This window comes from Rhinopithecus bieti, unplaced genomic scaffold, assembly GCF_001698545.2.
Source record: "Rhinopithecus bieti isolate Rb0 unplaced genomic scaffold, ASM169854v2 scaffold_42084, whole genome shotgun sequence".
NCBI classification, from domain to species: Eukaryota; Metazoa; Chordata; class Mammalia; order Primates; family Cercopithecidae; genus Rhinopithecus; species Rhinopithecus bieti.
This window is the reverse complement of record NW_016818934.1, coordinates 2,416,032-2,432,768: the sequence shown is the minus strand read 5'-3', so window position 1 is coordinate 2,432,768 and position 16,737 is coordinate 2,416,032. Positions and strand designations below refer to the sequence as shown.

General features: G+C 43.1%; 1 protein-coding gene and 1 pseudogene across 2 annotated transcripts in view; one reads left to right on the top strand and one right to left on the bottom strand.

The window, feature by feature from the left end:
• PSTPIP2 (proline-serine-threonine phosphatase interacting protein 2) overlaps positions 1-16,737 on the top strand; it is a 99,925-nt gene that overhangs the window by 42,376 nt on the left and 40,812 nt on the right. Inside the window, exons 1-3 of one of the 2 annotated variants that reach the window (XM_017857793.1) lie at positions 1,012-1,134; positions 1,246-1,346; positions 14,182-14,259. Coding sequence is in view for 1 of the 2 variants with exons in the window: in XM_017857792.1 (XP_017713281.1) it covers positions 1,246-1,346; positions 14,182-14,259 (179 nt within the window). In the remaining variant the exon portion in view is untranslated. Of the gene's footprint in view, positions 1-1,011; positions 1,135-1,245; positions 1,347-14,181; positions 14,260-16,737 lie in introns of those variants that run through there. The other variant, XM_017857792.1, reaches the window with a different exon arrangement.
• LOC108519023 (U3 small nucleolar RNA-associated protein 18 homolog) lies at positions 10,905-12,846 on the bottom strand (annotated as a pseudogene).

Sequence of the window (16,737 nt, the reverse complement as noted above, 5' to 3'; positions counted from 1 at the left end):
TATATATATATATATATATATATGTATACACACACACACACACACACAGACACACACACATATACACACACACATTGGCCCCTAATTGGGGCCAATGACAACGGAGAGCATGCGTCATGCTTCCCAGTGGACAGACAGCCCTATTCTCCCACTCCTGAGTCCTGGTTCCTGGCTCCTGGCTCAGAGCTGCTTGTCTTTTGCAGAGATACCCTTGACCCTCAATAGTGCTAACTGGTGGTAGGAAGAGCTATCAGGGTGAAGTTCAGTGGCAAGTTTTAGGATAGAGAAAAATTGTATAGCACCAGGTTACATGGTCCTATAGCGTGAGTCAGTTTCCGTCCGGCAGTATAAGGAACCACATAACAGAAGGCTGGACTGGGTGCCCAGCTCCTTCTCCCTCTCCTTGCCTGACTTTGGGCTTGAGTAGAGGATCCACAGAGGGACCTCAGCCTAGCCAGTTCCCTCATCCATGTGATTCGTCTGTCACTTCCTGTTTTGTGGCCCTTCAGTCTCATCAGTTAAAAAACTGTTTCACACAACATGTGTTCTTACTTCTTGCATTGTTCTTCTCGGCTTGGAGGTGTCTTGGAGGTAAAGTGTTACCGAACTAAACTTGAATCTGCTCACTGGGCACGGCAAAGCCCAACACTGACACAAAGGTTTGCAGTTACAGGAAGAAAGGCATTTATTGCAGGGCACCAAGCAAGGAAGAGGGGCATGATGGCTTACAAGCAAGGGCTTTTAAAGGCAGGAATGAGGGGGTTTCCAAAGTGAGTTAGGGGCTTAGGAATTTCTGGAACTTCTTTATCAGTTTCCTGGTTCCAGTATGTCGAAGGTCAACATGACTGTGATCAGCATTTGTCATCGGGTGAGAGTCCTGGTTTCTGAAAAACAACTCAAGGATGTATATAAATATGTTATCTTTGTTTCTATAGGGAACCAAATATCTTGTGACCCTGACTTACTTGGGTGGCTTGTTTGGTGGATTATTCATTCACTTCCCTAATTTCTAGTTGCAGGGCTAGCTAGATACCTGGAATTTTCCTTGAAGGAACTGAAACATGTTCCTGCATCTCCAGGGTGAGGGTGGAGAAGCCTGACAGGCTCCTAAGGGGGTCCCTGCACCATCTCAAAGTGAGTCAGCAACGTTCTATGGCCAGCTTCTCACCTCTTTTGCCCCATCTTCTCTCCAGCCTCGGGGCTGCCTTCTGTTCCTGGTCTGATGCTATGTTTTCTTTCCCCCAGAGCGCAGACATCCTCAGCACCGTCGGCTACGACAGCATTATCCAGCATCTGAACAACGGCCGCAAGAACTGCAAAGAGTTTGAAGAGTTTCTAAAAGAAAGGTATGATGCCCTGTCCTCTCTGAAGAGGGAGGGTGGGCCAAGATGTCTCCACACAGACAAGGAATAATTTCCTATTTTTCATTTGTGTTTAATGGTTCTGAAGACCCTCTGCTCTAGGTTATGGGATGATACCCGAGAAGTACATGATACTTCTGTCCTAAAGTTCTTAGAAACAAGTTTGACACATAAGATTTATGATGAAACTGTGAACGAATTATAATAAGAAACAAAATATACTTAGTACTGTGTTACAAATAACACTGAAAGACCCCATGATGTAGCTTTTAGACTGCTGAGGAGGAGACCGCTGAGGATTGGCAAAGAAGGAAAGGAGAGGAAAGGAAAAAGGAAGGAGAGAGGGAGGGAGGGAGGTAAAGAAAGGAGGAAATAAAATAGAGGACGGGGTGGCTTCATGGAGGAGTAGGTCCTTGTGGTGGCCCTCAGAGGGTGAGGTGGATTTGACAGATGAAGAAGTACCTGAATATCTGGGAGAACAGCAAGCTTGAGGTGGGAATCAGATGGCTCACGTGGTTAGAGGGAGGCAGAGCGCAGCTCAGAGACCAGGAGGATGAGGAGCTGTGGGAAAGCGGTGAAGCCGATCACGACGCTCCTGGGGGTGGCAGGGCATGGTGGTCCATGGGGAACTGCTATGGTTTAGAGGGTTTTCTTATCTTCTTCTTTTTAAAAATGGATAAGATAAAAAACAAAACAAAACAAAACAAAAAAAAAAACTTAGTTTTGTGGAAACTTACTCATCTAGAATATTCCATTTTACAGAGGTTCTGGATGAAAGAATATGTTAAGAGGATTTGGGGCCAAAGATCAGGATATTTGCCAAAATTCAAATCAATGAACAAGTTCTATTTGTAAGGCAGTAAGCGAAAGGCTCAGAACCCAGAGATACAGACATCAAAGTGTTTTTGGTCAACTCTCTCACTTTCTACTCAAGAGAAAATTAGGTAATGATCAAACTTACTCACACTGGTTGCCCAGCCCTTGGGTGGTGAGGCCTGTCTCCTTGAGCCATCCCAAAGGTCTGGAGGACCTGGAGGCCTGAGGAGGGGTGAACCGGGAGAGGCTAAGCTACTGTCAGTGCTGTGGAGCTGGCCGCTGCTCCTCCCTCTTTAAGGGAGCAGTTCCCTTCTTTTCTACCCAAGATGGTTGACAGCGTTGACATCCAGTTAAAAAGTGTGTCTTTCTTTTTACAAACACTGGCGGTGGGCTTCCTCCTTCCTTCAACAGTGCTAGGACAGAGTTTCATAAGCATGAAGGATCTAGAGATTGCAGGGGACTCTGCTTTTTTCTGTTCCTCCTCCATTTATGACTTCCATAAATGTCCTCCTGGGAATGAAATGGCCTTGGAATACATCTGCAGAGGAAGGAAGTATCTGTTGGCTCAGGACCCCAGGTGCTGACTGCCTGGCAAGACCATCCAAGGGTCCCCTGATACAGTGGGGTTTGTCTAAATCAGTGGCTTCCATACTTTTTGGAATGTGACCCTCAAAAAATATATTTTACACAGCCACCCAGTACACACATGCATAAACAAAACAATGAAACAGGACTACCCTGTCAATTTATCCAATTGTATTTAATTTTAAAATGCTGGTCTTCTAGCTATTCAAGAGGCTGAGGTCGTGGGATCACTTAGCCCAGGAGTTCAAGGTTACAGTGAGCTCTGATTGCACCACTGCACTCTAGCCTGGGTGACAGAGTGAGATCCTGTCTTTCAAAAAAAATTGCTGGTCATAATCCATTGAATTGATTTATGGCTCACAAATGGGTTGTGACCCACAATTGAAAAACACTAGTCCAAATAGGACCCCAAAGCTAAGTTCTCACTTTTAAAACAATTCACAAAATACATAAGAGTAGGAAATGTATGGAGAATAAAAATTATTATTTATATTGTATTTCTAGTATATGTTCTCTTTCCTCCCATGGGTTTTATAGCAAAAAGAAGTCAGTCTTGTGCTTTCCAATTTTGGAGAAGAATCTGCAGACATTAGATCAGTGTGTCAGATAGGCATGCCCTGGGCGTAGAGATGCAGCCCCTGAGTGTGTGGCCTGCTTGGCTTCGGGCCTCTGTTCCTGTGGCACGCTTGCAGGAAGGAAGCTGCTGTCATTGAGCCTGTGTGTTTGTTCCTCCACTGTGTCCTGTTCAAGGGTAATTCATGTGGAGAAGGACAGTCCTCCAGGCGTGGGGGTCCAGCTTTCCTCTTGTTCAGGTGGGTGCAGGATGCTTGTGGGAACTGAGACTCAGTCGGCTGCATTTGTGCCATAATCTAATATGACTGAAACATCCTCCTTGAGTCTTAAACGTTGTATGACTGAGCTGTCATAAATTACATGTAGAGGCCAGGCGTGGTAGCTCGCACCTGTAATCCCAGCACTTTGGGAGGCCGAGGCAGGTGGATCACCTGAGGTTGAGAGTTCGAGACCAGCCTGACCAACATGGAGAAACCCCATCTCTACTAAAATACAAAATTAGCTGGGCGTGGTGGCACATGCCTGTAATCCCAGCTACTTGGGAGGCTGAGGCAGGAGAATTACTTGAACCCAGGAGGTGGAGGTTGCAGTGAGCTGAGATCTCACTATTGCACTATAGCCTGGGCAACAAGAGTGAAACTCCATCTCAAAACAAAAACAAAAAACAAACAAACAAAAATTACATGTAGAACCCTGGGATATTTGTGGTTCTTAGAGACAAGAGGCAAACACACACCAATACAGGGGCAAAGATAACAGACTGTTATATGTAATAATTATTTTTGAACAACCACCTCTTGTCCAATGTCATATGTTATTTATTATTTTGAGTTCATCAAATTTAATACACATACATTTATAAGACTTTTATATGGTACATGGCTAAGCATGCCCTATATCTAATGGGGTACTTTTAAGACTTTCCAAAAGTGTCAAAGTCCTACCATGGGCCTCTTGAATTTCTGGCAGTTTAGTGGCAAGGGGAAGGGGGAGATACTCTACTTCCTGGTGAGCTCCCACGCCCTTCTCTTCCCTGGATGGAACCCAGCACTGCACCCCTCCGTGCCACATTTTACCTCCATTACGGGAACTAGGAAATACCCTTTTCGTTGGTTGTACCCAGACAGATTGCAGTAAATTCATCTGCACTCTGTGGGGTTGGACAGAACAATCACCCCAGTGCAAGGAGCCGCTCATGTGCTGCTCTGGAGGGACAGGGAGGCTGCCTTTCTTGCCACCCATAGGGCAGATTCTTGCATCCAGGGTAGACATATAAAAATAAAGTTAGCTCAGAGGGTAGATACAGGTGATTAAATGAGATTATATAATAACTGCTGTTTATTGAAGGCTTGCTAGATATATAGGGCAGATTCCAAAGCCCAACTTTCCTAGGTTTGAAACCATATTGCCCCTTATTAGCTGTCTGACCTTAGGCAAATGCCATAATCTCTCTGAACCTCAGTTTCTTCAATTGTAACATAAGGATGAGAACAGTTAACATACAGGGTTATTGTAATAACTGTTACAATAATTGTTAATAATTAATATTGTTAACAATTATAACAATAATTGTTTATAACTACTGCATTGTTATAATTGTTAGTAACTACTACAATTAATTGTTGTAATTAATATTGTAACATATTAACAATTAATATTGTAATAATATTAAATCAAAATTGATATTAATTAAATTAATTAATACATAATTAAATAATACTGTAAGTAACAAAACATAGTAACAAACACTCTGTCAGTGAATTGTAAATTTATCTGGTTTACCCTTCTCTCAGCTGGAAGAGCACAACAATAATAGAGGTGAGGCTGGCAACCACAGCCAACATCTGAATAGTTATGTAATATAACCATAACATTGAGGCTTACACATCCCTTTGGTACTTATATTGGCTGCGTAAGGTTTCTTGGAACAGAAGTGTAGCTTTGTAGATGAGGTTTAAGTAATTTACCAGGGGAATCTAGAAAATGACAGAACCCAGAATGGTCCAGAGGGGCGGTGAGGATGGGGGTCTCATACAACCCCTGTGTTTATGATTCATCAACACTGGCAAAAGGGCTGGTGGCAATCTGGGGAGATGGGCTAGTTCCCAGCACAGACACACTCTCCTTCTCTTTTCTGTTTATACAGTCTCACTCATTATACCCATTCGCTGTATTTCAGCCAGATGGGTTTATTGGTGAGCATGCTTTGGATGTCTCTGCTTGTACCTCTTTACTTCAGTATTTCCCCACCTGGAAAGTCCTCCTTTTTCCTTGATGCCTAAGTAAATTCTCCCCATCCTTCCAAGTCCAGGTCAAATTTTCCTCTTCTTTCATTTCTCTCCTTTTTTTTTTTTTTTTTTAAAGACAGAGTCTCGCTCTGTTATCCAGGCTAGGGTACAGTGGTGCAATCTTGGCTCACTTCAACCTCCGCCTCTCGGGTTCAGACAATTCTTGCACCTCAGCCTCCCGAGTAGCTGGGATTACAGGTGTGCACCACCACACCCAGCTAATTTTTGTATTTTTAGTAGAGATGGGGTTTCTTCCTATTGGCCAGGCTGGTCTTGAACTTTTGGTCTCAAGTGATCTGGCCTGCCTCAGCCTCCCAAAGTGCTGGGATTATAGGCGTGAGCAACCCGACCTTATTTCTCTTTAAAGGACCTTATTTCTCTTTAAAGGAAACATTCTACATAGGACTTTAGTCTGAAGTCTTTCAGCCAGTTAACAATTAAAATGAAGCCATCTTGTCACTGGTAGCCCAAGCCCATGGACTCTCCCACCCTCAGATGCCCAGATGTGGCGAAATATTATATAATGAGCTCCTGATATGAGCAGAAAATGAGAACTATAAAAATAAGGTTAATCATACCTTAGAGGGTAGCTAGAGATGATTAAATGAGATTATATTAATAGCTTCTGTTTATTGAAAGCTTACTCTATGGAAGCTACAATGTGTTTTGTATATATTATTTAATTCTCATAAAAACTCTGAATGGTAAGTTTTCTCATCCTTATGTTATAATTGAAGAAATTGAGGTTCAGAGAGGCTATGGAACTTGCCTTAGGTCAGACAGCTAATTAGCTGTAGATACGGTTTCAAACCTAGAAAATTTGGGCCCTGGAATCTGCTATTAACCAGTACACTGTGCCCAGTACAGTAGCTGGTACACAATCCATAGTGGGTAAATGGTACCCACTGATCTTAGGCAAGTTCCATAACCTTTACTAACATTGTTATATTAAGTGTAGAAGCCAAGTAGGGAATATATCATTAGCATCCTTTTACAGACAAGAACACCGAAGTTTAGCGGATTTAAATGACTTGCCCAAGATTACAATATCAGTAAGTAGTAAAGCTGGGATTCCTATTGACTTCATGTCTGGTGGTTTTTCCGCTTTAATGGTCTCTTGAGAAAGTTGGGTGTATTCTCTGAAGGAGAACAGGAACTTGGCAGCCAAGTCAGTTCTCTTAATTGTGTGCTGCAATAGGATTCTGAGTAGGGAGGAGGGAAGCATGCTTGTGGAACGCCTTTATGTCCAGAATTCTTTACCATTTGTAGATTAGCAGCTATACCTATGCTCTTGGGGATCCACAGCCCAGGTGCCTTGGGACTCTGTACTCTTCCCCATAAGCTCCTGGACGTCCCATGGTCAACCTGCCCTGGCTACAGCTCTGTTTCCGAGACCCTCACTGTGGTCGGCTATGTCTCAGGACAGCCTTAAGAAGGACAGATTGCCAGGATGGGAATGACAGATTCCTTCATGCATTAGCTGGTAAAGTTGTGAAGCCATTATGTACCTTATTAGTTTTTTAGGGCTGTTGGGACAAATTGCCTCTAACTGAATGGCTTTAAATAACAGCATTTATTCTCTCACAAGTCCATTGGCCAGTAGTCCCAAATCAAGATGTTGGCAGAATCATGCTGTCTTGAAGTCTTTATTGGAGAAGGTGTTCCATTCCTTTCTCTTGGTTTTTGGTGTCATCAGTAATCCTTGGCATATCCTGGCTTGCAGCTGCATAACTCCCATCTCTTCCTCTATCATCCTGTGGTGTTCTTCCCCTGTGTCTTCACATTGTCCTTTTTTTTTTTTTTTGAGATGGAGTCTCACTCTGTCCCTCAGGCTAGAGTTCAGTGGCATGATCTCAGCTGACTGCAACCTCCGCTTCCCAGGTTCAAGCGGTTCTCCTGCCTTCGCCTCCTGAGTAGCTGCGACTACGGATGTGCACCACTACACCCTGCTAATTTTTGTATTTAGTAGAGATGGGGTTTCACCATGTTGGCCAGGCTGTTCTTGAACTCCTGACCTCAGGTGATCCACCTGCCTTGGCTTCCCAAAGTGCTGGGATTATAGATGTGAGCCACCACGCCCAGCCCACATTGTCTTCTTGTGAGGACACTAGTCATACTGGATTAAGAGGCCACCCTACTCCAGTATGACCTTATCTCAATGATTACATCTGCAAGGACCCTATTTCCAAATAAGGTCATAGTCTAAGATGCTGGGGGTTGAGACTGCAACCTATTTTGTGGGAGGAACACCTGTGCCCAAAAGAATGTACTGGAAGCTGAGAGCAACATGGGAAATAGAGTATTGGGATGGGAGTTTAGACACCTGGGCGGACTTCTAATCCTGGCTTCCTCACTAGCCAGCGCTGATATTATTCAAGGCCCTAGACCTTTCTAGGTTCCAGTTCCCTTAGTCGTAAAATTTGGATTGTACGAGATGTTTTGTGAGAGCCCCTTGGATCTAATTCTTCCCAAGGAACTTATTCAGTTGAGGTGCTGTGAATGGCATATACAGTAAAATTGAGAAAAATATTTAAGTGTCAGGTTTTATGGCAAAAGAATTTCATCTTATCTGTTCACTCTGATTTTGGGGCAACCTGGAGCACTAGATTGAGGATCATCCTGAGGCTGCTTTCAGACCTGATGGAAAAGGCGATGTCTGATGATGTTTGTCATGGGTTGTTTTTCCTTTCTTTCTTTCCTTTTTTCTTTTTCTTTTCTTTTTTTTTTTGAGATGGAGTTTCACTCTTATTGCCTAAGCTGGAGTGCAACGGCATGATCTCGGCTCACTGCAACCTCTGCCTCCTGGGTTCAAGTGATTCTCCTGCTTCAGCCTCCTGAGTAGCTGGGATTACAGGTGCACACCACCACACCCAGCTAATTTTTTTGTATGTTTAGAAGAAATGGGGTTTCACCATGTTAGCCAGGGTAGTCTCGAACTCCTGACCTCAGGTGATCTGCCCGCCTCAGCCTCCCAAAGTGCTGGGATTACAGGTATGAAGCACAGCACCCAGCCTGTCATGGGTTGCTGAAGGGAAAATGGCACATGGATTATTCCTGTTCTGGGAATTTGGATAGAAGCGAGGTCAAAGGGAGTTGGGGTTTTTAAGGAGAGCTTTGTGAAGTGTAGCCAGCTAAGTGCTAAGAGGTATGGTATTGCCTCTTCTGTTTCCTGTACTATTTTGTACATTTTCATCTGGCCCTTGTTACATGATAGTAAACTAAACTATTGGTTTACATCTCTCTCTTCTGCTAGATTATGAGCTCCGGTAGGCAGGTCTCATCTTTCAGTCATCTCTGTGTTCTTAGCACCTGGTATGATGCCTGGCACATTGTGGATGTTCAATAAATGACAAACTGATGATCAGATGAGACAGAAAAAATCGGATAGGTGGTAGGAGGGTGATCTAGATAAAGGCCTACTTATGCAAGCATGATTTCTGTGATGTTCTAGTAATTCCTTCATTGCCTGCCTGGACCCATTGCTTCCCATTTACTGGGGAAATACCCTCTCAACCTCAGTGGTTGTTCCCTGGTTTTATGAGGCTGAGATTCTAGTTTCACTTCTATTAAAGCTCCTTCTTTTCTCCAAAAAGCACACCATGATGCTTGCTGGAACTCATTAGTTCCCAGGTTCTAGGAGAACATCTTGTTTCATGGGGAACAAGATGTTGCCTATGGTATGTTTAGATTCATGATGCCTTCCTCTTACAAGAAAGAGACTGAGTGAGTGGTTTCTCGTCCTGGAAACAACAAAAGATTCTAAAGAAATCTTAATGGATGTAATTCTGAGGATAAAAGGATAAAATGCCTGTATATTATATATTTTAAAATGAAAATGCCCTGAATGTCTTTTACCTGTAAAATATTAAATGTCATTGTAGCATGTTAATAAATTTTATATAGATATAGTGAACAGAGATTCAGAAAGTTGGAAATGGTTACTAGGGAGTTAAGATGCATATTTTTCTATGATTAGAGTCAGCTTCAGGTGTACTTTACATTGTCAGGAGCTGGAAAAACTTTAGAAGTAAAGTCGAAGAATGGAGGCCTGAGAAGAAACAGGGTTATTGCTGAAACTGTAGTACTGAGTACTGTCTAAGACCAGAAAGGCATGAAGGAGAGATCACTTGCATAGTCTCAGACAAGTAGATAGGGCTGCCCACAGTACCAGGAGCAAGATGAAGCCAGATCCCAAAACAGCCATGCAAATGCACCTCCACCAAAGAAGGAGGGAAGGAAGGAAGAAAGATATCAAGGCAAAAGCAACCAAAGAACCAGAGCCCATAACTCAAGAACAGACAAAGCCAATCCAACATCTGGATAACTGACCCAAGTAGAAAATTTACCCAAAGGAATAGTGGAAGTATTCCGAGATATAATACAGGAAAAATGTCATGAAAGGAAGGACTAAATAGATCTGAAGGGCACACTATGAACCAGGAAACTCTGATACACAGTAATCAGTACTGATTATGATTACATAAGGATCAATGTTAACACACATTCTGGCTAAGTTATTGAACTAAATAAAGAATTCTTCAAGTATGCAGGAAGGAAAAAACAAGTTGTCTATACAGAAATAATCAGGGGAAATTTGGGATGGCCCCAGGCTTCTGTACAATGACAGAAGCCAGTGGAACAAGTTCAGCCAAGTTCTGAGGGAACACTTAAGAACAGTCATTACACCAGTGAGGTTGTCAGTCCAATATAAAGGCCACAGGTAAATAGTCTCAAATATGAAGGAACTCAGGGAATACTGACCCCTTTCCTACCTTGAGCTATTTTGACAAAAGATTATGTAGTGATAAAATTTAGTCAAGCAAGAAATGAATCCAAATTAAAATCTTTGAGATGAGTAATTATGATAACAGGACAATTATTGAGCCTCAAATTCATTTTAATAAATAGTTCAGACTAAACAACTGGGGGAAATATGATTGGAGAACAGAATATGTTATGCACAAATGAAACAAAATGTAAACAATATTGAGGAGGTGGAAGTACAACAGTGCTTATTATCTGACACTTCCAGCATGCTGCCAAACATCGAAAATGGTCAAAAACAGAAATAAATTGTTAAAATGTTTGAATATCTCCATCCTCTTACTTTTTTTTTTTCCAAACAAAAGCTGCCACATGTTTATTAAGACATTACTGGCTCTTAAGCATAGCTGGCTCTATAAATCATTTTCCACATATTACCACACATTTGGGAAATTTTCTGAGATGATATATCAAGTCAGGCTTCTCTTGTGACTCAACTGGACTTCAAATGGTCTGTTTAGAAGTCTGAGTAATGGTGCAACCTATACCTCAGGGCCTTGCCTTTTCTTTCTTTCTTTTCTTTTCTTTTTTTTTTTTTTGAGTCGGAGTCTTGCTCTTGTTGCCGAGGCTGGAGTGCAATGGTGCGATCTCAGCTTACCACACCCTCCGCCTCCTGGGTTCAGGTGATTCTCCTGCCTCAGCCTCCCAAGTAGCTGGGATTACAGGCACCTGCCACCACACCTGGCTAATTTTGTATTTTTAGTAGAGACGGGGTTTCTCCATGTTGGTCAGGCTGGTCTTGAACTCAGGTGATCCGCCCGCCTTGGTCTCCCAAAGTGCTGGGATTACAGATGTGAGCCACCGCGCCCGGCCGGCATTGCCCTTTTCATTCCCCAAGGCAAAGTATCCACCTCTGAGAGAAAATTCCATGGTATAAACATGAGAAATATTCTTCTTTTTAATGACTGGGAAGTTTGAAATACTGTACAGGAAGGAAGATGAACGAATCTGAATGCTTCTTTCATTTTTTTCTGAAGCAACTGCCAATGTTTCTGTAGCAGGATTGAATGTCAGAGAAGTAACTGAGTTCATTATAGCTTTTATTGGCTTTGGGTTTGTTTCTCGGAGACAAGAATCTTGACTGTTTATATTTACTACTCCACAATTAGAACCACAAGCAACATACTGTCCATTCCTAGATGTGGCAATGCTTCATCCATATAAACTGCCTTAATCAACAAATCTGTTAAGGCACCTCCTTGAGTTCACATCCCAAACATAAACTTCTCCATCCTCCAAAAAGGCATATACTTTCTTACTATCTGAAGAGAACGTGGATGCTGCAACCCTTCCATTAATTTTTATGCTTCCAATCAGTTCTTTGGTCTTCATTGATAGCAAATGCAAATACTTGGCAGTGCCATTTATGAGTAAGAAGGACCCATCTGGGGAGACTTAAGAGCTCCTCACTATCTTCTTTCAAACCTCTCACTGGATGCACAGGAATTAATTATCCAGCTAGCATGTCATAGACATAAAAAACCTTGCTGTGGGTACTCGTGGCTAAAACTTCTTCCCCATTAGCACTAAGACAAGCCTTAAAGATTGGAAACCTTTCCAAATAGGTGCTTTGGATTTTAGGATTTGTTCTTCCATCAACCTGAAATAGTGATACAGGTTATCTAATCCAGCGACAATCACAATCTGTGCACAAGGATGGAACTGCACAGGTAAGATCTGAGCAGCAGTAGGACGTTCAGCATTAGCATGCTGGCAGTTCCTCCTCTTCAGGATTCCTCTTGGAAGAGAAGTTATTGTGGATATGAAATTCCCAGTCCTTTGCAACAAAGCATCTTCATCCTCTTCACTTTCATCATCTGAAGATGTTTTCCACCTATTAGTCTCTGCCCAGGCAGGTAGGTACTCCTCCCACGGCATGCTTGAATTCTTAAAGTCTCTTCTTAAGGTTGTCTTTCTAAAGTTTACTTTCACCAGCATTTCTCATCATTATCTTTCCGAAACCGATTGTTCATCATGTCAACCATTTCCTCATCTTCATGTTCTTCATCCACCCAAACTGGCTTCTTTTGAGGTGCAAAATTACCTTTTGCTTCATTCTCCGCTTCTGAGTCACCCGAGTCTTCATATCCTTGAACCCGCGGGCCCCGCAGAGGCCGCAGCCGCCCGATCTCGTCCTCTTCGATGTCCCCGGAGACCAGCGTCTCCAGGCTCCGCTCCATGCCGTTAGCCCTCCTCCAGCGTGAGGCGGTGCCGCTGGCGGAGCCGGAGGCATCTCTCCTCTTCCGCGGCGGTTACCGCTGGGATGAAGGGGCAGCCTTTTCGGGCGGCCCGCCCGGCCCCGCTCCGGCTTTCCAGTCCGCCCTCGTTCTGGGCTAACGCTTCGGCTTAGCTTCGGTTCTCCCGTCCAGTTTCATTTGGCTCCTCAGTTCCCGCGGCATCGTTAGGTTTGAGGAGAGACGCAAGTGCTCACGTGGAACATCGCAGCGCCTGGGCGCCTCTTTTCTTTTTGAGGCAGTGTCTCGCTCTGTCGCACAGGCTGGAGTGCAATGGCGCGATCTCGGCTCACTGCAACCTCCGCCTCCCGGGTTCAACCGATTCTCCTGCCTCAGCCTCCCAAGTAGCTGGGATTACAGGCATGGGCCACCATGCCTGGCTAATGTTTTGTATTTTTGGTAGAGGCGGGGTTTCACCATGTTGGCCAGCCTGGTCTCGAACTCCTGATCTCAGGTGATCCACCCGCTTTGGCCTCCCAAAGTACTGGGATTACAGGTGTGAGCCATTGCACCCGGTCACGTGGTCTTATTCTTTAAAAGTTATTTGTTACATGCATCTGTTCATCCTTCCTATTTGTATACCTGCTGAAAGAAATCCCCGTTACAATCATCATCAAATATGATTACTAATTAGTTTTAGTAATAGAATGGTCTCAATTATGTAAACATGAAAGTTACATATATGTGTATATGTGAGATACGAGCATGTAAATGCAGAGAAAAGGGACTAGAAAGCTAACTACCAACCTTGGCAGTGGCTGCCCCTGGGGAGAGCAGTGGAGCTGGAAGAGAGTGGGAAGGTGCTGGCGTGTTTTAGACTGTCTACCTTTGTGATGTTGCAGTCTTTTACCGTGAGGATATATTTATTTATTACTTTCATTTTTTTTTAAATCTGAAGAAAAAAGTAGGGTAGATGAGCCTAAATCACTCTGTCCCAACCGTATGGTTTAGATAAGGCTGGGCTGGGACAAGAAGTGGAGATGGTGACAACAAGCAGCGGGGAGAGGGGAAGGGGAAGGAGGATGTTTAGTGCTGGGAGTGACCCTGCAATGCCGAGTAGCAATCAGTGTTTTTATAGGGCACGCTGACTACAGAGTTTCTTTCCTGAAATTCCCCTTCCTTTGGTACAGTTTAGTTGCGTATTTGAATTGCTTGTGAATGAAGGGCTCTATAGCATGGTAAAGGGCACTCTTAGAAAAGATGGAGGAAGGTTGAGCATTTCTTATTCCACTTAAACAAATGTTCAGTTTTACTGTAATGTTCACATAATGTTCATGTTAGGGACTTCCAACTGGAGAAGACCACCAGAGAGATGAGGGCCATTGATCTTTTCACAGTTGTTTCCCATCATATAGAGGGAGTCTTGCATTTTAGAGAATGGTGTTGTATCTGAGCTTCTACGGTCACAAGTGCAGTTTTGCTTTCCAGGGGAGGGTCATTGTGACTTAACAAAGAGTCAATTCTGAGAAGGACCCATAACCCTCTCTTCTGTTCCCCTAGGGCAGCAGTTGAAGAGAGATATGGCAAAGATCTGCTCAGCCTCTCTAGGAAGAAGCCGTGTGGACAGTCTGAAACCAAGTATGTACAAGTTTTTTTTCTGGTTTCCAGGTTGGTTAATAATGCCCGGGAGCCCCTTCACTTCAGCAGACAGAGTTAACCAGGAGGTTGAAAAAGAATTTTTGTTTTTTTGGAGATGGGGTCTCACTATTTTGTCCAGGCTGGGCTCAAACTCAAGATCCTCAGTCAGGCACAGTTGCTTATGCCTGTAGCCCCAGCACTTTGGGAGGCCAAGGCGGGTGGATAGCTTGGGCCCAGGAGTTCAAGACCAGCCTAGGCAACTTGGCAAAACCCCATCCCTACTAAAAATAGAAAAATTAGCCAGGCGTGGTGGCCCATGCCTGTTGTCCTAGCTACTTGGGAGACTGAGGTGGGAGGATGGTTTGAGCCCAGAAGGTAGAGGTTGCAGTGAGCCGAGATCGCGCCACTGCATTACAGCCTGGGTGTCAGAGCAAGACTCTGTCTCAAAAGATTTTTAAAAAAACGATCCTTACCCGTCAGCTGTCCAAGTCGCTGGGACTACAGGCATGTGTCTCTGTACTTGGCCTGAAAAAAATTGCAATTTTTTTTTTTCTTATTTTCAATTGTGAAAATCAAGACAAGCAGAAAATGGCTAAAGTGGACTGTGAAACCACAACCTGTTATTAATACCATCTAAGTTTTCTTGAAGTCTTTTATATGTATACTTTTTCAATGATAGAGTTATATTACATATATTTATACTAGAAATTTAATAGAAGGGCTTCTTGTGTGTGTGTATGTGTGTGTGTGTGTGTGTACCGTATGTGTGTGTGTTTTAGAAGCAAAAGAAGAAAAGAGGAAGGGCAATGTCCTATTTGTCCCCATTAGGACCTCTGAGGGGACACAGACTTCTGGGCATCTGTGCAAGTGTTGATAGCAGAGATGCCCAGAGGGCTGTGTTGATATTATTTTATAATGTCTATCCTAAGTAAAATACCTGTAAAATTATATATAAAATATAAAATTATACATGTATTTTTTGGTTTGTGATAACTATAGGAGATTTTGCACCATTTTAAAAAACTTTTTTTTTTTTTTTTTTTTTTGAGGTGGAGTTTTGCTCTTGTTGCCCAGGCTGGAGTGCAGTGGTGCGATCTTGGCTCACCACAACCTCCGCCTCCCGGGTTCAAGCAATTCTCCTGCCTCAGACTCCCGAGTAGCTGGGATTACAGGCATGCGCCTCCACGCCTGACTAGTTTTGTATTTTTAGTAGAGATGGGGATTCTCCATGTTGGTCAGGCTGGTCTCGAACTCCCAACCTCAGGTGATCCACCTGCCTTGGCCTCCCAAAGTGCTGGGACTGCAGGCGTGAGCCACCACGCCTGGCAAAAAATCTTTTATTTTAAGTTTAGGGGCACATGTGCAGGTTTGTTATATAGGTAAACATGTGTTATGGGGGTTTGTTGTACATATTATTTCATCGCCCAGGTATTAAGCCCAGTACCCATTAGTTATTTTTCCTGATCCTCTTCCTCTTCCCACCCTCCACTGTCTGATAGGCACCAGTGTGTGTCGTTCCCTTCCATGTGTCCATGTGTTCTCATCATTTAGCTCCCAATTATAAGTAAGAACATGTGGTATTTGGTTTTCTGTTCTATTTTAGTTTGCTAAGGATAATGGTCTCCAGCTCCATCCATGTCCCTGCAAAGGACATGATCTCATTCTTTTTTATGGCTTCCTAGTATTCTGTGGTGTATATGTACCACATTTTCTTTATTCAGTCTATCATTGATGGGCATTTAGGTCAATTTCATGTCTTCCTTGCATCATTTTATAGTTGTCACCACCCATGTGAGATTTCTATACCATAATTTTTATTTTTCAGTCATTCATTTAATACTTGAGGATACAGCAATGACCAGGACATGGTGCCTATGTTAGGAATACACTCCTTCTTATACAAGGCTTTCCTTGGTGTCCTATGGCAACTCACACTTAGAAGGGTTTCATAATTGGTTTAATGCCCTGCTATCACCATTCTGAAATTTTTAATAATTTATAAACAAGGGGTCTCACGTTTTCATTTTGCAGTAAAACTCGCAAATTATGTAGCCAGTCTGACTCATTTGAAAAGTTCTAGATTCCTTTCCCAATATGCTGAGGGAGGGTTTGGAGAAGGAAGTCAGGCTTTCTCTCTGCAGACCCAACCACATAACATACTTTCCTGTATCCTGCTGTGGCTGTGCTATCAACAGAGATGCCCAGAGGTCTGTGTCCCCTCAGAGGTCCTAATAGGGACAAATAGGACATTGCCCTTGCTCTTGTCTTCTCTTGCTTCTAAAACAAATACACATACAACACAGACACACACATACACACAGACACACACACACATACACACGCACACACACACAGACTCATCCTAGACCACAAAGAAAGGTATTGAATTACTGAGGAGGAAAACATTGGGGGATATTGAAAATATTAATAGTTACATAAACCTAAAAATCTTTTTTTTTTTTTTTTTTTTTTTTTTTT